This window comes from Lepisosteus oculatus, chromosome 4, assembly GCF_040954835.1.
Source record: "Lepisosteus oculatus isolate fLepOcu1 chromosome 4, fLepOcu1.hap2, whole genome shotgun sequence".
NCBI lineage: Eukaryota > Metazoa > Chordata > Actinopteri > Semionotiformes > Lepisosteidae > Lepisosteus > Lepisosteus oculatus.
The window spans coordinates 59,527,686-59,550,418 of record NC_090699.1 but is presented as its reverse complement, the minus strand read 5'-3'; the positions used below and the strand labels follow the sequence as shown (position 1 = coordinate 59,550,418).

General features: G+C 36.7%; 2 protein-coding genes across 2 annotated transcripts; both read left to right on the top strand.

The window, feature by feature from the left end:
* Positions 1 to 1,945: 1,945 nt before the first annotated feature.
* Positions 1,946 to 12,132, top strand: LOC102685390 (mitogen-activated protein kinase 14A). The gene is made up of 12 exons (XM_006631084.3): positions 1,946 to 2,296; positions 4,484 to 4,613; positions 4,975 to 5,033; positions 5,758 to 5,869; positions 6,099 to 6,128; positions 7,139 to 7,186; positions 7,312 to 7,426; positions 8,059 to 8,130; positions 8,948 to 9,027; positions 9,433 to 9,511; positions 10,732 to 10,905; positions 11,822 to 12,132. Exons 1-12 carry the CDS (start codon positions 2,178 to 2,180, stop codon positions 11,881 to 11,883), a joined length of 1,080 nt encoding a protein of 359 aa, XP_006631147.1. The 5' UTR covers positions 1,946 to 2,177; the 3' UTR covers positions 11,884 to 12,132.
* Positions 12,133 to 13,469: 1,337 nt separating this feature from the next.
* LOC107077471 (uncharacterized) lies at positions 13,470 to 22,733 on the top strand. Its single transcript, XM_015348320.2, has 8 exons — positions 13,470 to 13,584; positions 15,666 to 15,716; positions 16,735 to 17,037; positions 17,434 to 17,754; positions 18,586 to 18,915; positions 19,668 to 19,792; positions 20,545 to 20,734; positions 21,382 to 22,733. The coding sequence occupies exons 1-8, from the start codon at positions 13,557 to 13,559 to the stop codon at positions 21,471 to 21,473; spliced, it is 1,440 nt and encodes a 479-aa protein (XP_015203806.2). The 5' UTR covers positions 13,470 to 13,556; the 3' UTR covers positions 21,474 to 22,733.

Genomic DNA, 22,733 nt, shown 5'->3' with positions numbered 1-22,733 from the left:
AGATTTTTTTTTTTCAGAAAAGTAGCTTCCTATAATGAATACTACATCATCAGAGAGAGGTAATTGTTCAACAATTTTCAAGATCGTGCTTTCTTTTGGTATTCTGCACAGATTTTGATCAGGAAAAGGAAATTATTCCAGGGAAAGGTTAAAAGGGCTAAATAATAAATGTTCAAGGCCAAAGAAGACCTTCTTTTTGTTTATAAACATATGTGTATAATGTATCTCATAATCAAAGGAGCATGTGCATTTTTAATAGGTTTAATTTACCTCATTGGAACAAGGAATAAGAGTGAGAAAAATAAATCATCTTCAATATAAAGTTTAGTTAATTCTGAATTCATTGAGTTTATTTCACTCAGGGACAGACAGATCTGACAATACAGCAAGGCAGCAAGAGACATTTCTCTTTTTTTGTACTTGTAATTTTAATTGCCACAATGATAAAAAAAATAATACATTTGATGTGATAATGAAAGGCAAAGCTATGGATAACCCAACAGAATTGAGAAAAGACTGTTTTGATTTGAAAAAATGGAAATATATGCCCCCTGCAAGCCAAATATTTGGAACATGTATTATTGATTATGCAAATCCTCTGTACTGTAATAATAAGAAAAAATATTGGTGTAATACTACATGCATGTAAAGAGCCCCTTTTTGTAGGTGTTATCAATTGGTTTTGTGAACTATTACCTGGATGTTTGTCTCAGTGTTTTCATAGGGGCCTGTGAAGTAAGCAAGATACCACATCAAGTGCTGAATCGATGTTAGAAAATTAAATCAGTAAAAAATATGAACACTCAAACTGTCAAACTGTGTGGAGAGCAGAAATGAATTAACCCCACAGTATTCGAAAGTTAATATTAGCTACAGTATGTGACCTTGTGGAATGGTATAGCAATCAATATGTTGTCCTGACCTCAATTCATGGTATAACATAGTTTTCACAGACTGGTCATATGGTCAGACAGATGGTTTTTCAGAGACACTGACAAATTAGACCAGTTATTTCAGTGAACGGATGTGATACTTTTTGTGTATACTGCAACTACAAAGTCAAGTCTTAATTTTAACTCAGTTCATTCATTTGAGTATGTATTGTCAGGAGAAACATAGTATAATGACCTAGAAAACAGCAAAACAGATCCACTGTAACATTACAAATTGACGTTTTATCAGTTGTACAGAGCTCTGCAGACATATATAAGTAAACCCCCAAATTGTGGAAAATACCACATCTTGACTGTATGTCTGTATAGACACTAAGAGCACTGCATGACTGTGCAGTTGTACCAGTGCAATGTCAAGGCGCCAGATAAACTCACTCTGTAGTCAGTCAGCTACAGAATCGAGAATGAATGAACAAATGTGTACCAAAAGAACCACTTTTCATTAGATTTAAATATCCGGTTTTGTCACATTTAATTATATTTAAATATTTATTTCTATCCATAAATGCCTATTTTTTTCTACAGGCCTGACAGACCTCATGTTACATGGGATTGATGATGGGTTAATCTAAAATTGTTAGAGAGGAATGATGAACATATTATTGTCTACTGATTACGCTTGTCAAAATCAACATGATGCTTTGTCTCCATCTGCTGGCTTCGGTACATAACAGCAGCCGGAATAACACAGGGAAATACACTTTATTTTTACCTAGCGCTTGTAAAGCAGTTTGCTCAAAGAGTTCTAAATGTATTGCTGAAACGTATGTTTTTGTCATGTGACTCTCGGATCGTTTCCTGGCTCTGCCACGAAGTATTAATATAAGAATAAGAAACAGAAGAAGAAGACAAATAAAATAAGATCAACACTATTTAAGCAATTCTGCAATGTGCAATTTACTGCCTTAATTGTGTAAACCGAATTGATAATATGACAAGTCCAGTACGAAACTATCCCGTTTGGGAATTAAAAATGCATCAAAACTGTGAAGAGTTTGCCTTCTTTAACTGATCTTAAATTAAGGGATCCATTCACGCCCAGGATACCTGCAGCATTTTACTGGAAAAAACTTTCCGATAACAAACGGGACTCCAGAGAAGAGGTGGGAGGTAGGCGTTACCTGTTTGTAGATCTACCTTTGGGTGACATTGTAATACAGACTGTGCAAGACTGAAAGTATTGGAACACTTGGTCTCAAACAAAAGTCGACGGTGAAAGGGCAGATGGCGACCCCGGTCAAGAAAGGATTTCGCAGAGAAGAAATTCAGAAAACCACCTGGGAAGTGCCAACCAGATACACTGGGCTCACACCTGTTGGTTCTGGGGCATACGGAACAGTCTGGTAATGTAACGCATGATGGGGCAGTACCATAGAAGTTATTATTACGATACTGTAACGTTTTGGTTTTAATATGGCATGGATATGTATCGCTCCAAAAACATTTTGTTATGTTGTATATACGATCAGATTTAACATTCCTTCTTACCCTTATTTTTTGGAATGAACAAGAAATACATTCCCTCCCCCCTTTATAAACGTCTGTTATTGGATCCAGTTTTCGGTGAGTTGGAGTAGCTCTGCAGAGATAAATAGACGAATAGGGTATGTGTTTCTATAATGACCCACTGTGCTTAATTATGTATTTTTTTCCTCTCATTTGTCTGTAGAACGTATTATTTCAGAATTGTTTAAAAATAATGTAATACCAAGGAAGCAACGAACTGGCATCAGACTGTGGTCTGTGTTTTTACAAGCTGGAACAGGTTAGGACAGAAGCTTTGGTCCCGAGGCCAAATATTTTAAAGCAGTTGATAGCAGCCGAATAGTTTAAATAAGCACCACTACTCCTAGTCCTCATGTCGAATGCAAAGACGACACGAAACTATAAACGGCTCCGTAAATCTTTCCTTGGAAAAACATTCTTCTTTAAACATAAGACGTCACTTTTGATGTGCAAACATTGTACTCACAGTCTGTACGGTGTTAACAACCGCAAGACAAGTTAAGAAAGTAAAGTTTACCTAGTAGCGTTAACCATGAATGTTCTCTGTAATCCACAGATCGAAATTAGACATAAATCAAAGATTTAGTCATTTTGCTAAATACCTTCAGATAAGATAACGAACTCAAGCTGTTCAATGAATATTGACTTTGCCTGTTTCTTTCAGGTTGCTACCCTTTTGAGTAATTTGTTCTGATTATCCGGTATTTATGCAAATATGTTTATATAATTGCACCTTTTCCTATGAAGAGCAAATAAATGAAAGCTGATGTCTATCATCGCCGTTATTCTTATCTTATCGGTTTTTAAGGCATCAAAGTGTGTGAGAAAAGGGTTAAGGATATGAACATAAACATTTTAATTTAGTTGGTCTATAGATTAGATAGGTTCAGTAAACTGAACCACTGCAAAAACCATTCAAGCCCAAACTTTTCCAGAAAGTTTGGGCCTGAATGTTTCTTGCAGTGGTTTAGTTAACTTTTTTAGATACCTTTTTTATGTGTAGTTTACCAAGCTTTATATTATTCAACAACTTTTTCTAAAATATTTTTGAGTCCCTGTACAAAATGTTGTAGTTGATGGCTTCATTTACAGTTTTTTTTTACACACTGAAGCTAAAACGTTAAGCTAAGCTTTTGCCTTATTGAGTACTAATTTATATGGAAGAGATTACAGATGACTCCAGGTAACATTAGTGTGAAACTTAGAAGCAGGAATCTAGTATACAGATTCTTAGAACCCTATCTACAATATGTGAAAATATTTATCCAAGATTAAAGACAGAATTAAACCCTGTAAATGAGGGCTGTCTAATCCTGGTCCTACAGCACTTGAAGAGCTGGCAGAAGTTCTTAGACTGGACTAGTTCAATGAGTCATGGCTGCTGCTTTAGTTGTTAACAACTGAGTTGGAAAGAAAATCTGTAAACCAGGAGTGCGCAAAGTCCTGCATAGTAGGGTTGCCGAAAGGTTTCTGATTTTGATTTCATCTTAACTCTGAATTACCTAATTGAACTTACTATTTGCTTAATTGGTCAAGTTGAAGTCTTTTCTTGTTCTTGAGATGCGAGATATTTAAAGACACCTATAAAACGTGTTGAAGATGAGCCCTTGAGGACCTCTGCTGTAGGCATACCAACCTCCATGACAAGGAGTAGACACCTCACATTTAAATACTGTTTTCAGAAACTTCCATTATCCTTCAAACTGTGCATAAAGCAAATATTATGCCGACTGGAGATCACCTGAGACTGGTCAGTTTAAAATAATTGAAAATACATCATGTTTGACAGACCTAAGAGGTTTGCTACTGCTATTCAAAAGAAGAGTTTCCATTACTTTCACAGAGTTTAAACATTGCAGGCCAGAGAAAACTATTGCAAACTGTGCTCATGATTTAAATTTTATGTGTGTGTTCTTGAATAGTCACCAATCAAGTGGCTATGAGCTCAAGCTCAGCATTACCTAAATCAGCATTTGAACACAACTCTGTGTGAAATGATTGTGGTCTGTGTTTCTGTCTTGTAGCGGGGCTATAGACCAGAAGACCAAGGAGAAAGTAGCGATAAAGAAGCTGTATCGGCCCTTCCAGTCCCTCACTCATGCCAAAAGAGCATATCGGGAGCTCCGCCTCCTCAGGCATATCAAACACGAAAATGTATGCTCTAGTTTGGTAACCACTTCTTAAAACTCCCAATATAAATTAAGCCACTTCCATAATATCCATAGTGTCTTTTACATATGGTGTATACATCACTGAGCAGCTGACAAAATAAATGAGTGTGATCTGTTACACAAATTTTTGTAAGCAAAATGTCATTAGAGTCCCCTTTTAAACACTACTCATTTCCAGAACCCCAGGGCACTACACACATTGAAATATGCTACAAAGAGAGACTAAATAGGCCTTTTATTGAAGTATAGGTTAAAAATAAATTCTCTTTTAAAATTTAAAAGACAGTATTTTTGTTTTTTTAATTATTTTCTCTAAATGGAAAGTTGTGTCTTTCCTTCTGCAGGTGATCTCCCTCGTCAGTGTTTTCACACCTGATCCATCACTTGAAAAATTCCAGACCTTGTAAGTTAAGTCTCTTTGCATTCCAGTGTCAGAATGTGCTACTTGTTGAGGCAGGTAGAGGTGATTACAGGCATTTGGACAATTGCTAACATGTTTTAAAGCCCCCAGACCATGCATTCTACTTGCAGGGTATACTAATTCTGTGTTTGTTCTAGTTTCAGTTGCATTTTCAATAATTATAATGTTTACATTTGGAACCTGAGATTCATAGTAGAATAATCACTTAAGACTACCTTTTATATACATTTCACATGTGTTGTATTCCTACATATCTTACAGTTCATCAGCAGCTTTGGATATACAGTATATGGCCAGAAGTAGTTTATGTGAATCAGAATGGTATTTTCTGTATTTGTATCTTCTGGAGTTCTGGAGTAGAAGAACTTGCAGACATCTCTTTATGTAAAGGAACATGTAGAGGTTTATTCCATGTTGAAAAGTAAAGTAATAAAACTAATTTTGCTGTGTAGTCTGTTGTGCCATTAAAGACTAGTTGGAATCATTTTTGCTACTTTGCTTTGTACAGCTGACATGGCATTCTCCAAAGCACATTTTTAAAAATTCCCCGGATTTGGAAAGAACGGTCAGGTAGATCAGTTTTATTACTAAAACAATAGCTTGGACTGTGACACTTACTACTATGGAGGAAGCAAAAATACTGACACCGTGGGAGCAAGATATTTTAAAATCTTTTCTTAGTCCTTAGCACTTCTTTCTCTTCCAGCTATATGGTGATGCCCTTTGTGGCACAGGATCTGAGTCACATCATGAAGAAAGGGAGGCTGACAGATAAAATAGTCACCTATCTCGTCTACCAGTTGCTCCGTGGGCTGAAGGTGTGCATCTTATTTTCACCTTTTAACTGAATTACAGGGTTATTTTCCAAAGACATTGGTTTCTTGAGCCGGGTTAGAAAAAGTACTTTGTTTGGGTAGTGTATGAATAAGGTGTTTCATTGGAAAAATTAATTAATTTTGCAAAACGATTTTAAAAGCTTATACAGACTATGAAGAAATAGACATGTCTCTTTTTGTCTGTTTGATGTTTTCTCTTCATATTTTGCAGTACATTCATTCTGCTGGGATTGTGCACAGGGTAAGTGTTTTTTTATCATTTTGGTTTCATACGCTGTTTGGGATAGATTGATTCCATAACTTTTAATTGCACTAGACACCATGGATTTAGTAATATGAGAGTCTGTTTACTCTACTTTGAAGAGATACCTTAGTTTTACATTCTGTTTTTGGAAAGTAAAAAAAAATAGTGAATCCTTTACAAATGTTAAAACATGATCTTATTGTAATGCACAGAATGCTACCACTGGAGCTCTGATCTCTAAATCAGGTGATTATAAGCTTGTACTATGTTGCATATACTGTAAGTAGTCTTTAGATGTATTTTTTACTTTTTAGCCATATCACATTTGGTATTTTTCTGCCCAGTTACAGAATTCTGGAGTTGACTTCCTGTGCATTAAGGCAGTTTAACCTAACATTTTGCTATTGCTAGTTGGTAATGATCTGATTCATCACATAAAAATGTATTTTTTCAGACTATAGATGTAGCACTTCACTGTATATGTCTGCTGTACATTTAATGTGTCTATATATGGTACATGTACTGTAAATCACACTTTAGAAGTGAAACTAATAAATTCCCTATCACTTTAAGCACAGCAGGGAGAAGTTTAGACACATACTGTATACTGTCGTCTAGTCAGATATGTGATTGTGATAAGTTTACCAAGAAGAGTTTTTTCATTAATGTCTAATTTAGCTGCTTCATATTTGGAACACTAAGACAAAAGAAATAAAAAATGTTTAATCTTTAAAAAACTGCGAACAATGTCTCGCTGTTTTGCAGAAGAGATGGGATGTTACAGCCCACATGAAAACTGATACAAAAGTGATAACATTTATGAGCCATCAGGATAATTAAAATTGAGGGTTAAACCTCACTGTTAATGAAAGCCTTATTGCAAGTATTGTTGTGATAGACCTCTTCAATGTTGCGTTACTCAAATGTAACTGGAAGAAGGCTACATTTTGAGAAGATGTGCCTCCTCTCAAAAAATTGCTTTACTTGCTCAATGTTTCTCGTTGTAGGATCTCAAACCCAGTAACCTGGCTGTGAATGAGAACTGTGAGTTGAAGGTAATGATTTTCCCTTTGACAGTTTATGATGGATTTTTCAGGTTTCAAGTAGAGAGAGTGAGAAACAAAATGCATACATACAGTCTGACCTCAAGATGGTTCTTCTCCCATCCTCCTTGGTACAGATTTTAGATTTTGGCCTGGCGCGCCATACAGAGAGTGAGATGACAGGGTATGTGGTGACTCGCTGGTACCGAGCTCCAGAGGTTGTTCTTAGTTGGATGCACTACAGCCAAACTGGTGAGTATTACCTTAATTTTCCAATGTACTTTTTACAGATTTTGCTTAGAGTGGATAATTATTTTTTCAGTAATGGTTTAGGGGTTGCAGGCTGTGCTATCCTTAGCAAGATGGAGCAGCTTTACTTTTTATGACCTTTTTATTCCAACACGAATTCATTTTTATTCTAAAATCCATTAGTGTGACATATAAAACTGTTGCTTCTGCTTTGAAACTTAAATAGAGTCAAGAAATACCACCATAAAAGTGGACAGTGTTACTTCCACTTCTACAACAAAGCCTGGAGACAGAAATGTGGTGGACACAGGTAGCCTTACCCTGTGTGGGAAGAAGAGCTGATTGCAATGCAGACAGTAAAGCAAGAGAACGTTTTAGTAGTAAAGTGGGAAATTCCAATCCTTTCATGACTGATCTTTTCTATTGTGGGGGTGCAGGGGAGCTTCAGATCATAAAAGCAGTCAATAGGAGAACAGTTCCTTTCGGGTTATCTGTGCCATCTGAAGTTGAATAGTCTATTTTACCCTCAATGAATCCTTAACACAAAAAATAAGAGCTGAAAACAAAAAAAAAATCCTTGCACTTAACCTTGATCAGAGCTCCTTTTCAGTGTTCACCTTGGGTCTCCCCTACAGTTGATATCTGGTCGGTTGGGTGCATTCTAGCTGAAATGATTACTGGAGAGGTCCTTTTTCCCGGAAATGATTGTATCCTTTATTTAAAGTAATTACATTTTAAGACCTCTATGCTGTCTGCATTCTCTGGACTCTTGTCTGTCTTTCCCCGGCACAAGATGGCTAACTGGGAGATCCTGCAGATAGCTGAAAGCACTTCTCTATATTCCCTTTTCTCTCTGTCACATTTATTGAAAAGTGGCTTTAACCTACCAGGTTAAGAGGGATAAAGGCCTGGTCGAGGATTTTAGGCAGAGTGAACAGAGGAAGTCCCACACACACAAAGTGCAGAATACAAAAGCTTAAGAAGCCTGAGGATTCAGCACATAGCAAGGTAACAGATTTAAATATTTAATACAAAGTAATATGTTAAAGTAAGGGACATGACTGACATTAGGTACAGGCAATCAATCTTTATTTCTTATACGAACCTTCATAACAGATTGCCCCCAAGCACTTAAGAGAAATATGTACAGTACTTTAGATGTTTTATGTACAGGTATAGTAAAATAGAACATAATTCACAGAGGATGAAAAATCAAAAACCACAAAGGGACAAAATAACTCTGTGGGAGTCCAAGGCCCAGTGATTGCCTCCGTGTAAAGCAGGTTCTGTATTGCGGTTTAGGTCTAAAATTGAATCAATTTGTACAAATAATAAAGCTAACAATATGATTGGAGTGGAGGCAGAACTACTTCAGATCTTTGGTATATCCTTTACCTTAGAGGTTAAACATATCTTACACATGGTTGCCCTAAGATCTTTTGTAATTACCTAGCCCTTGCATAAAATAAGAAAAGAACTTTGTGTTTCACCACCAGTGATGTTCCTCCTTAATTCTCAGATCAGACATTGACCAGCTAAAAAGAATTTTGAACCTGACAGGATCACCTCACCCATCCCTTGTGGAGAAGATGCAGAGTAAAGATGTACTTGTCTTTGTGTTAACTCATAATTCATTTTCATTCATTCGAATTAAAGGAGAACTCAGGACTTCCTTCACCTGATAATTCCTTTCCTTTTAGCATTGCCGTATTTTTTTAACAAAGTCCCCATATAGTAATTTTTTTCCTAATATATTACTACCCAAAAATGGTTCTGCTGCAGATACGCTATATGATAAGCAGTGTTTGTGTGAAAACTGTTCTTTTAATTGTAGCTCATAAAGATGTTTAGAAGAAAACTCTTATTAAGTATTTCGATTAAGTTTTAAATTCTTTTTTTATTTTTATTGTTTTTAGAAGCCGGCAACATTTGTAACGTTAATAGAGTGCAATTACTAACCCCTGAAACAGCAACACAGAACAAGATTTCCATCATTTTGGTTTCCACAGGCTAGACGCTATGTCCAGTCTCTGCCACACCAAGAGAAGAGGAACTTCAGAGCCGTATTTCCACACATGGACAGGAAAGGTAGTTTATTTCACTGATGGGAAGCACAAAACAAGGGATCGATGGGATTGACAGACCATGATCTGTGCCATTTTGTATTTAAGTCTGTTCTTTCCCCCATCTTTGTGTTTCAAAAAGGGCTGGATATCGTAACACTGGACCTGGTCCTGGAGAGACCCAATCCAGCAGGAACGTGTGTCACACCTAAATACATTTTTTAAACATTTCCACCAATTTTTGTTTTGGCAGTCATTTGAAATGAAATTACCCACAGTGGATTGCTCCTAAGAAACCTCAGTTCAACATATCTGACTTAACTGAGCCTTTCAAGTTACTACATTGATCAGAACTTGCTTGTGCGTTTAGAAATTGATCTGAGGGTGAGCTGGATGGCACGCTGGGCTGTGACTCTCAGGTCCAGGCTTTCCCACATTCTGCACTGGTAAAAACGTGTTCGTACTGTACTTTGATTCCACGAAAAAGCAAAGAGAGGCAGATCTGGAACAAAGAGCTCAAACTGAGTTCTCGGATTCCACTTTAAAGGGGAACTGCAGTGCTGTTTTTATATTTCAGGATAGAAAAAATCAGCATTGATGAGGGTGTTTCAAACCACAATAAAAGTAAAATATAATGTGTAAAACCTTTAATTTACATCACAAAATAAACAACAATTCCAGGTATGAGCAGTGACATTTTGTACAATTCAGAACAAGGCAACACGACTTATGGTGACCTTATATGTTACCCTATTGCATTGTAAACAAGCAGGCTTGTGAATACATCACTTTTAATCCAATAGAACTATTGCTCTCGACTCCGAGACAGTTTTGCCGACAAATACTACGTTTACCCTGCTTGCAGATCACTGGAACAATTCTGCTGTGAAATGTGCCTTTATATCAGTCATTGCGGTGGCTAGCGAGCAGGAAGGACCTCTTCAAGTCGCAATTTGCACAAACTCTTGCTCTTGCCCCTGGTGAGAACAGGGATTTGTGACAACTTGGCGAATTGCAGTACTTTCACAAAGTTCCTGATTTTTGTGTTTAATTCGGAATTCGTTACATTTTTCCAGAACGTCAGCGAATTTATTTTGTTACTTACATTTAAATACCGGTCTGAGAAATTGGGACAGCAGTTCCCCGTTACAGTTTTGTCCAAATAATCAAGTCGGATAAGTAAGACCGAGTGGCCCTTCAGAAAAGGTGTCTTACAGGCCTTTTCTTTCATCACTCTTTTCTCAGTGGTGGACCTTTTGGAGAAGATGCTGCTCCTGGACCCTGACAGGAGGGTGACTGCCAAGGAAGCTCTCTCTCACCCCTATCTGGCAGAGTTCTGCGATCCCGAGAGCGAGCCTGAAGCCCCGCCCTATGACGACTCCTTCGAGAGCCTGGAGCTGGATGTGGGGGAGTGGAAGAGTGAGCATCAGCACTCTCAGACCTGGTTCTCTGGCACAAGCTGCACAGGGCGCCAAGAGCTTAACAGATCTCGGCATTTGAAAGCAAGGCACAAAGCTAAAAAGGAAATCACATCATACTGTGCTTATCATCTAATTATGCAACTGTGGCAATACAGCTAAATATTACTTTTCAGATCATTCCTTCGTTTTCGTTTTGAGGCTGAACTTTCAAATCTATGTTAGGCATTTGTGTATCTCCCAAAAGCATGGCTACTAAATTATATCGCCTCCTTTAAGAGATTTTATTCAACTTTTTTAGTGCAGGGCTTCTGCTTTCCTGATATTTTCTTACTCTCAGCAAGGGCTATATTTCATATTTGTTTTCTCTGGATAACACCTCTTACACTCTACACTGGAAAAGACACATTTTCTGATGGCCTAAGATGGGGAAAATTGAACTTGGTGATGTCACTTAAACAGTGTTAAAAAGCTCTGTATGTAATGTCCAAATGTAGGGGGCATGTTATCAGCTCTAGTTTATTATTGGCTTTGGCTTTGCTTCAGCACTACATGTTACCTTGCATTATTTTTGTACTGTATATAATATACCATGTGTTGGAGCCACTTGGGCTCTCTGGTGAGTTTCCTCAGACGTACTTGACTGAGTGTACAGCATAGAATAGCATGCACACATGATCTTAAATATTGAAGCTGGAAATACCACTTATATTCCAATTTTTTAAGTTTTTGATGTAACATTTTCAATGCATTAATTATCATTGAAAGGCTCTCACTTCACCATTTTGTCTCTTATTCAATTTTTCTAGTTTAAGAATACAAGTTTAACCCAGTGCAATGTGTAACAATGAAATAAGATTATATGAATTCTATGCAGTAAAGACACCTGTGAAATAATCTTTGTGTTTCTTTTCCAGGTCTCATCCACATGGAAATCATGACCTTCGACCCTGACAATCCAAGTGAAACAGCAACATAGCTAATAGCAAAATTTGAAGGCAGTGAGAAATTCACTGGAAAAATTGTTCCAGTGAATTCCAAAGGATCAGAACTTTAGATATCCTCCAAGTGACATAAGCATGGCATAATGTGTTATTTCTAACTGAATATGTTGTGGATGACTATATACATATATCAGTATCAGTGAATTAATATCATTAACAGGTTCTGCATAATTTCATGTAACTATCATAACATAAATTAATATTAAAGAATCCCTGTAGTCTGACTGGCTCTTTACTGTTCATTTTTGTATTTGTATTATAATCCACTTAATAACAAAACCAGCGATAGCAATCATATATCACTCAGCTTCACATACTGTAGAGCAGGGGTTCCCAACCCCAGTCAATGAGTGCCTACATAACTTCTGATTTTAATTCCAGTTAAATTCTAGTTACATAATTGAGCCCTTAATCTGATTATTGGAATAGTTTGAACTCTTTTTTCAGCTATTGTGTTTCATAATTCCAGTTTTGGGGAAAAAAAACTTACAAAGGTTCTTATGGAGTAACTTATTTGTTTAAGTATTGAATTATAGAAAGAGATCAGCTGGAAAAAACAGTGGGTGTCTAACAGGGATGGGACCTCCTGGCAAAGAGTATGATGTTTACTGGTCTCAGTCAGACAGAGAAGACATAGAAGCTACACTTTTGCATTAGTTCATCTCACCTTTCATCAAAAAGCATAGTTTTCAGTGCAGTTCAGTTATTAATCCTGTCAGAAAGATAAGACATTCAAAAAATAATAAAGCTCACTGTTTATCTTATCCATATATTACATATCCGAATGAAGATTTTATGTCATCAGATGGTAAATTACTGAAGAATATAGAATTTTATCATTATGCAATAATCATCACAAAACCACTGTCTCATTTTAAAGAAGAGACGTTAACATCATTCAGCACTACACTCATTTGCACTGGCACCCAGTATTATTAATAATAATTGCTTTACAGTTATCTAGTGCTTTTCTGGACTCACCACTCAAAGCGCTTTAAAGGTAATGGAGACTTCCCTCCACCATCACCAATGTGCAGCCCCACCTGGATGATGCGACAGCAGCCATAGTGCGCCAGAACGCTCACCACACATCCCATTAGCATCAGTATTAGTGACAGAAAACATTTGAACATAAAAAGACAGAAAATAAACAGAAAGGAACACTTCAAATCATTTTCTAAATACACCAAAAAATGTATTTTTATCAACACAGAGAACAGATACGATCAGAAAGAATGGTCTCTCTTGAACATACAGTTAAGAAAGTTTACAAATGAGAGAAGGACATTCAGGGAATCTAGTTGTGATTATAAATGATAGCATTTGACAACTACAAATGAATGATGAATGACTGGCAACAAACAAATAATTTAATTGATCCAGTTGTACATTTATTCCCTTTCAATATATGTTGGTTTTGGAAGAGAGAAATAAGCCTTCCTGTTTCCTAAAATTGCCTCAGATGAAGGGTTAAGAAAGAATATTACAAAATGTTGATTGTTGCAACTATGGAACCAGGAACATTTCATCATATTTGTACCAGTTTATCTCTTTTCATGAGTTTACAAAGTCTACATTTTCCCTCAGAAGAGACAGAGTACATTTCTGCGAGTGGTGAAGTTAATCTCCAGAACAATTTTCAGAAGAAATGGTCTCTCATATAAATCTGAGAAATGGTAAGCTTACAAAGTTTTTAATAAAGCTCTGTGTAATCCAAATATTTCTACAAAATACTTTTGTTAAACTAAGATTTCTATCTGCTATTTTATAATATTAAACAGAGGAATTGTAATATCAAGACTAATCATGTATTTTCTTAGGTGAAATATCACTAATATTTATATGGTTACACTTCATTTAAATACAGTTGTGCATTACACCCTCATAAAGGCTGCATAAAACATTTATAAAAGAGGAAGTTTGGAAAAACGATATAATAATTAATATTGAAGAGGATTTTTGAGATTATTTTATAAACTACAGATTACAAATCTTTAAAAATCTTTTTTTTTTAATGGAGCTTGATCTTGATATAGGCTGCACATGACAATATCACAACATTTATAACTCCTGAGGAAATCTGGAGCAAGCTACAGAAAACAATGGATCAGATTCTTGGATCATTTAGATACTAGCAAGCAAACGTCCTGGATGGGAAAAATGACCTACTCTTGTTTGCAGCTATTCTAAAGTTTTTATACGGTTATCACTCCAAAAGATGTGGCAGGTACATACAGTAAGTGTTGATAACATTTGCCAAAGTTCATGTTGCAGAAAGTCATAGAGTTAGATTTAGGGTCAGGCTCATGGTTAGGATAAGCATTAGGTTTATAATCATTAGAAAAAAAAATCAATGTAACTTTTTCATCTTTTAGAAGAATGTCATTAAGGTCAAGTAAAATTATCCTATGTAGCACCTAAGAAGGTATTCTTAAAAAAATATAAAATTACAAAATTATTCACTAGCATCAAAAATGTGATTACAGGAATCTGCTATTCAATGTATTATGTTCTAAGTAACGGAACACCCTGGACTATTAAAGCTATTTATTGAACATATTCTGCAGGGAATACATAATATATTATGGTGTTTCCTTGTATGAAGGCATAGACAGAATGGGAACCCTGTATGTTAAATTGATGCCTGTTTGTCTGTTTGATTATTGCAACTTGCTGGAACAACTTGGAGAATAATTTATTTAGTAGGGCATTCTGTCACATCTGTAAGCTTTCAGAGTTTGAAGCAAGAGTGTTGCAAGTCACAGTCTATACCAGTATATATTTTGTGGAGAAAAAAAAAATATTTACATACTATATATACACTATACATGAATTTTGAAAGCAAAAGTTTTACTGTTTATTTTTCTGTGTACACTAAACTTTGCGCACATCAAACTAACTCATGTTTTCTATTTCAAAATATAGATTTTTGTTTTTACAAGACGAGCAGCACAGTGGCGCAGTGGTTAACATTACTCCCTTGCAGCACTGGGGCCCTGGGTTCAATTCTGGACTTGGGGTACTATGTGTGTGGAGTTTATATTTCTGCCCATGTTCTCATGGGTGCTCTGGTTTCTTCCCACAGTCCAAAATCATACTAGTGGGTTAAGTGGCTTCTGGGAACATTAGCCCTGGTGTGATTGTGTGTTCATATGTGCCCTGCAATGGACTGGCAGGGTGTATCTTGCCTTGTGCCCATTGCTTGCTGGAATAGGCTCTACCAGACACTCACACCAGGGCCAGTCGTACTAGAAGCCAGTTAATCTACTAATAGGTTTTTGGACTTTGGGAGCACCCAAAGGAAACCCTGTGTACACATACAAACTCCACACAGAGCACCCAAGAACTGAGCTGGAATTGAACCCAGGACCCCAGCACTACAAAGCAGTAATGCTAACCACTGCTTCATTGTGCCACGTTATTTCTAAACATGTTTTTACAAAACATTTGGAATAACTGTATATCTGGGGAAAATGTATACATGATAATATAAAAAATGTACATTTAATACAAAGTGTGAGAAATTAACTAGTTTAATTAGTATTATCTAGTAGAACATACATCCATTTCTTTTTCAGAGCAAAATGGGATGACAACAGAGGTTACAGCAATAAAAGCCGCGGCAATGTAATATCTGATTTCACAATCTATTGTTGGTAAAGTCAGATTCACCGAGCTTAGCAAGCCTCTAGTTCCCCTAATGTGAAGAAAGTAATGCAAATAAAAATAAACCAGACTTCTCTCTGTCTCCAACCAGTGTTTATAGTGTTTCTGGCTGTGGAAGAAGCTACGGTGCTGTTCACCAGTGGTGAGTGTGTTCAGTTTGTCCCTCTGCATAGGTGGATACAAATAGGAGAAACCTGAAATACATAGTAAAATGCTAACAATCATACAAGAATATGTGTCTGACCTAAACAAGATGAAAAAAAATATGATATAGCTGGACAGTGTTTGATAAATTACAAGAATTTTCCCTTTATGAAATTTCAGTTCCAGTTCAAGATCTCCATATGAAATCTTTGTCATGAAATGAACAAATATTGTGCCAGTGTACTCCTTAATTCTGAAAATGTCAATGAAGTTCAGGATTTTCTTCCTTGCTTTTCAGTTGTTCAATTTGCATGATATATTATGCAATTCTATGACAGTGTGTCAAGAAGAATATGCAATCTGTGTTCCTTGGTGTTGTGTCATTTGCACCGTTGGTTCGTTCTTTAATTTCACCTGTACTTTTTGGGAACCTCTACATTCAGTAGAAAATGGGGCCTAAACAGAAATTCAGACCTTTTAGGAGCCTTAAAAGGTTTTGCCATTTAAGCTTGGTTACTAACAGTTAGTTAGCATCATGAAAATATCACACAAAAAAAACAATTTAAACATATATGAAAATGTAATATTTACTATCTAGCTGACATAAAATATGGGTTCCGCTAAACTACCTCACTTCTGCTAGCTTAAATGTGTTTTTCTGTAAATTCCAGCAGTTGTGCAAGAGTCTTTATAATTATGAACGCTAAGCAAAAAAATGCCTTTCCATTTATACTGTACGTGACGCTGCTCAACGTTGCTAAAAATGAAGAAATATTAACATAATAACGCCTGAGATTTGGTTTCGGTATTTTCGCTACCCATATGCCAAAAGAATAAAATCCAATGGTCTCTTTAACAAAAAGGCATTTTGTATGCAATCAAAAATAAACGAAAATTAATTTTAATCAAAGATAATTAAATTTAGCTATAACAGGTCTCTGCATTTTCCTTAATTAAGCCTGTGGTTCAAAGCACTCCCAGTCAGCCTCTCTTCTCTCGGTTGTTGTTGTTCACAGCACGTCTAGAAGCTCCGTCGCTTTCATTTCGATACGCAAGTGATGAGAAAGACGTCAGACTGCTCTCAGATGTGACTTTGAAGTGCCTCATCCCAAATGGAGCCCCCTACCCGGTCATGACGTTCTTGGGTAGGGGCATCAAGCCTTCTGAAGCGGTCTCTTCTAATCCAAATTCGTATTCGTCCTCTGTTTCATTCACTGTGAAGGCAATCGCAGAAAATGAGGGTCTCTACACCTGCTGGTATAACAAAAGTACACGCCCCGAGGCATCGAACTTCAGCGCGCCCATCAACCTAACAATTTGTAAGTTTTTCTGGTGTGAACGCTAGTTTATCTTTCAAAAGATACAGAAGTGGAATTGTGGCACTGGATCACTGGGTACTGTGGTTTCCTCGCACTTTCAAATGACACGCAGAACATGGTAAATAGCGTCACTAAACTGTAAATGCTAAATCTGTCAATTAGCATAACGATTCCCTGATATACAGTATTAATTAGAGACAAGTAAAAACACTTAGCTCTTTAAACATGTTTTGCAAAGTCGTTTTGGAATGTTTTGCAGTAACATGTCTCTCTTAATTTTCTTGAGGGACTGACTTAATTCATACAGTACAGTATGTAGAGGACCTGAGCCCAGAGAATTGGTTTTCCAATGGTCCATAATCACTTATGTTGTTTCGTTTTTTGTTTTCCATTCAGCTTCACTTTCTCCACCTGCTATCTCCTTGGTCCCCATCTTCATTCCCACAGGAAGGAATTTCACCATTTTTTGTGAAGCACCCAATGAGCTCTCTAATATAACCCTCAGTCTCTTTAGACATGAAAAGGATCCTACAACGGGCAACGAGTCCCTCAGCTTGATTGGTTCACTGACTCTTCCTGACAGCCACAAGGCAATTGAGTACAAGAAGACCGATGTTACTTCGGATCTCAATGGACGCTTTTCCTGCAGCATGGAAGTGTACTATAATAATCGCCTATTGAGGTCAAAGAACTCTTATCCTGTAGACGTGTTTGTGGGTCAGTATTGCACAGTAACCGTTCAGCTTGTTCACTGTGTTTTCTTCTCTACCGTGTCCAATTGCATTAATGTTATTGCACAATGAATGCATAGAAAACCCTGTTGTTCTTCCTGATGTATAACAACAATCTAGATCCTGGTATAGTTAGTAATCTAATTAAATTTGCAGATGATGCAAAAACAAGGGATAAACAGCAACAAACAACAAAAAGAGTTTGACAAACTAATGGATTGAGCTTTGATAAGCACAAAGTGATCCACACAGGGTGTTTGTGGTACATAAACTATCCATATCAAAGGGGTCATTCTGAGCAGCAGAAAATGATGAACAAGAGGGATCAGGGTACTTTATATAGTTTCCTCTCTGTCCTCACCCAGACAAGGTAGGGAAACAATCAAAAGTAAATAGCTGGTGTTTATAGCCAGAAGTATTTAAATCAAAGAAAATTAAGCTCAAGTTTTACAAAGCTGTCGTATCATTTAGAATATTCTGTTCAATTTTGGTCATCTTACCACAAAAACAATATTATAGACTTAGAGTTCAAAGTACAGAAAGAACAATCCTTGTCTCAAGGGATTGTCATTTGTGGACAGGTTAAGAGAGGTAAATCTTTCATTTCTTTGGTCTAAAAAGAGGTCAAGATGAGCTAAAACCACTGAACTGTTCTATATTATATATTCTATATTCGCATAAAAACTAAACTACCGAACTAACAAAATGTGCCTGATGGCTTCACCTCCTCAGCTACCCTTGCAATGGGCTGAATGGGTTGTTATTGTAGAATGAAGTCCTAATAACTACATTTGTGCACTTCTCTTGTCTTCACTAGAAGAGGCACCTGTGCGTCTTGTTTCACTGTTTCCTGGCACCACCTGTGGCGGAAGACTGGAGGTGTATGCTAGAGGCAATTGGAATTCTGTTTGCCGGGGAAAAAGGGATTATGAATCTAAGCTTGCCGATATTGTCTGCAGGGAGATGGGTTGTGGAAATTACGGAAACGTGCTCTTTATAGAGAGCTCAGATATCGAGTGGAATAAGGGCTCTCCTTTCTTGGGAGATGTGACCTGCAGTGGCAGTGAGAGACGACTGAGGGACTGCAATGTTGGACGCATCTATGCTACCTGCTATGAATTTGAAAAACTGGCAATCATTTGCAAAGGTAACCAACCCCATAAAATAAAATAGTCTGATCTACGCAACATTCTTTCTGAGTAACACATTAGTCGGATTTCAGAGATTCTGAGTTGTAAAGCCAATTAATAGTATTTATCAATAGAACAATATTTATCAACACCTAAAAATCTTCTTTTGGACTCTGATTGAGCTCTGTAATGACAGGTGCTGCGTTTTTTAAATTGCAGCTGCTTCAAAGTGTAGGGCACAACTGGCAGAAGTGAGACAGGATAGGCTGCAGGTGGCTTTAGTATGCTTTTATGGATCATTTCATGGATAAGCAGTTACCCAATCTGCTTGCCTTTATCAGTGACAGCAGCATTATTCATTTAAATGATGCTATTGTATCTCCACTGTGGGATTTATTAAATTTGGTCTCTTTTTTAATCATTTTCATTCCGGCCACGCTAGAACAAGGATTGTAGTTGTGGGCAGAGTTATAGTGCTTAACAGCTGGTGATTCTAAATCAAAGGCCATAAAGGCAAAAAAAAACCAACATTTTTCTTTGACAATTCTTTCAATTAAAAAATTGTAATAAAAAGAAGAAAAAAGATACAAGCAGTTATAACTCTAGTGAGGGATTTTTTTCAGAGGACCGTTAAGTTAAAAGAAAGCTCATGGCTAACCGTGAAGCTTAAGATCATATCACAAACTTTCACAAGAAAATTATCTAATAAACTAGGAGGCATTTTTTGTTTTAGTTTGAACACAAAGTCTTGCTTCCCTCCTTTTCCTAGATTTCCTTCCTCCTCCAGTAATCTCCCTCAGTGGATATGGAGCCATCAAAGAGGTATTTCTTTATGAAGGAAGTGCACCTGAAATATCCTGTACATTGACAGCACCTTGGCTGGAAAACAGGCCGGTAAAATACATTTTGAATTCATTTTATGGAAAAACACATTTTTTTCCATTGTGTTGCATTATACTGTATGTATTACTGTATATTGCTTAGTACAATGTGAGCCCCTTTCCGTACAAGAATGGTTGGGATGTTGCATAAAGAGACGTGTCAGTTTAACTAATATGAGTTGGCACTGAATTAACTCAGAAAAGGCTACATATAAACACTCCTGAAGGAAGATATACATGTACTGCTTTTAATATAACTACGTATCACTGGTCAGGCAGGAGGAAAATAATTCAAATAAATAAAAAATACTTTAACACAGATGTTCATGAAGAATTTAGTGGGACAAACAGTAAATTGCTACTTGAATAAAAATATAGATTGACCAGGATCTTGAACAAATCGTGATAGTCTTTCAAAGTTATCAGCAGTCCAAGTTATCAGATGACAGAAACAGAGCAACTTGGAAAGAGCACAGGAAGTAATGATAGCAAATAGCAAAGGCATGAGACAGAATACTGGGAAGGTAAGTTAGTTACCAGATATTAATATCTGGATCTAGACTCTAAAAGTCAAACAAAAATCACAAAGTAGCTTTTATCAAAGGTTCAGCAACTACAAGTGGGAACTATAAACTTGCTTAGCTCCATAAAGTTCTGTTTTCCCCTTACCCCTGAGTATAAGAAGAGACATACTAAGCAATTCAACGATTCTGTAACCCCTACATACACAGAATGTTTTGATAATTCTAACCCATTATCTTTCAGATTCTGATCATTGCCAGAGAGTTGGACACTTTAAGGAAGGTTGGTACAAAGCGGGTAACTTCTGGGGAGCCTGCCTACTTCAATCTGGATCCCTTGACTGCACCCAGAGAGTATACTTGTGAAGCTGAGTTTTATGGCTTCTCTAAAAATATATATTCTTCTGGAGAGACTCTGAAAATCACCACTGGAAGTAAGTACATTTAATTACAAATAGCAGAATTCCATAGGTTCCACTTCTTAAAATGGAACTGTTGTCCCAATTTCTCTTATTAAGCTTATTAAGTATCAGCAAACAAATAAATTCATTGACGTCCTAGAAAAATTTTACAAATTTTGAATTAAACATAAAATCATGTACTGTAAGTCGCCATGTCATTGCAAACCCCTGGTTCCCCACGGGGCGAGAGTGGGAGTTCGCGCGACTTGTGATTTTTGTGCGACTTTGCACAAATTGAATGTATTTTGTGATGAAAATTGGGGGTTATTGCAGTTATTGCACTCAATCTTCTTTAACCGTAGCTTGAAATGCACTTTTGATTCTTGCTAGGGCCAAAATAAAAATAGCCTTGCAGGTGGTCCCCTTTAAGGGGTAGAATCCTGCATATTGTACAAGGCCAGTTAAATCACGAATTGCTCAACATCTGTTAAAATGACCGAGACCACTGGAAGATACTGGTGAAGACACTTTGGTCTCCTGTTCCAACAGTGTTTTCATTCAGCTGGAACAGGAGATCACTGTTTCCTCATCTGGGAGGGCAAGTGTGACTGCAGGTGGTTTAGGTTGCTTGTCAAAACTCCCATTTCTCAGCCTAATCTAATTTGTTTTCTATATCACAGAAAGCTACGCTGGAGTGATTGCTGGTGCTGTGATTGTGACTCTGATTGGAGTTGGTCTTTTTTTCTTTCTGTGCTGGTGTCGAGCTAAATAGGAACACACCATGCAGTTCATGCTACAACTGCAGTCCATAAAGCTTTGCTGGTCTTTAAAGTATTTAACAAAGACTAAAGCTGGAAAAACTGGATGCTCCGATTTCAAACTCTCCATTTGATGGTTTTCATCACAACCAGCTTCTCCACAGTGCAAGTAAATTAATGTATTAACTGTTACTGTTATTGCTTTGCTTTCAGGCAATGCTTTCAAAGTAATCTTTTTGACAAAAACTCAATTTTAAGCTACCAACTCCATATGCTTTCAACTACCTTTTGATTTATGAGGTTTTATGGAATGTACAGTAAATACATTATCATCTGTTGTTGCTAGGCTCAGATTGCTATTACATAAAAAATATGAAATTCAAATAATTTCAGCTGACAAAGAATTAACTGCAGTTCCATTAAGTGTTCTTCAGTTTGTTCTGGTTTCAAGTCGCTTGGATAGAAACAGCAAAAGGTGAGTTGTCAGGTTGAACAGCTGGTAATTTTTTTCTGCTTAAGCCATACCAGTCGAAATAAGTCACCCACCCATTAGCATAGACAGCAAAGAAATCACTGTATCTGGAGAACGTTTGTATTTTCAACTATTCAACAGCACTTTTGGCACCAAACCTTTCTTACGTTCTGATCATGTAAATCACACACACTCCCTGAAAGTTTAAAACTTACACTCAAAGGCATTTGAACATTTTACAATGCCCTTTGCTCTTATTCAAATGATTTAATGACTGTTGGATAGAGACACACCATCAAACTTTAAAAGCTTATAAATATAGAAACCAAACATTCAGGGGCTTGTCTTTTATATAATTGATAGGACTTACAGTATAATTTACTAATCACTAATAGGCGAATGGTCTAGACTTGGGTTCTGGGCTTGTATATTTGTAGCCAAATGTGAAATACCCATACATGTGGAAACATTTAAGCAATGTTGTGTGCAATGTTCTTTCATGTTTGCACCTGTTTGTGTGATTTTTGTATTCTTTATTTTACCTGTTACTACTCTTTTCTATTGTCTTCCTGTTATAGTTGTCTTTATGCAAATATGACACAAATGTCTGTTGGAAGGCTGGTTCTAGATCAGTTACTGGGTTCAATTGGCAAACACAGCCCGAGAGCATTGTGTAATACAGTACACTATAAAAATCGCAGAGCAAGAACTACAGATTTAACAATAATACTATACATGAAGTATCATTATATGGAATTATGTTGTTTTGTTGGCTTGTGATAAAATTAAATTCGTACATGTA

Bases quoted from the DNA above. Each gene is read 5' to 3' on its own strand.
- LOC102685390 (XM_006631084.3), top strand. From the start codon at position 2,178: ATGGCGACCCCGGTCAAGAAAGGATTTCGCAGAGAAGAAATTCAGAAA. The intron at 8,131-8,947 runs GTATCCTTTATT...TTCTCAGATCAG, and splicing joins CCTTTTTCCCGGAAATGATT to ACATTGACCAGCTAAAAAGA. The intron at 10,906-11,821 runs GTGAGCATCAGC...TTTCTTTTCCAG, and splicing joins GGATGTGGGGGAGTGGAAGA to GTCTCATCCACATGGAAATC.
- LOC107077471 (XM_015348320.2), top strand. From the start codon at position 13,557: ATGGTCTCTCATATAAATCTGAGAAATG. The intron at 17,755-18,585 runs GTCAGTATTGCA...TGTCTTCACTAG, and splicing joins TCCTGTAGACGTGTTTGTGG to AAGAGGCACCTGTGCGTCTT. The intron at 19,793-20,544 runs GTAAAATACATT...ATTATCTTTCAG, and splicing joins CTTGGCTGGAAAACAGGCCG to ATTCTGATCATTGCCAGAGA.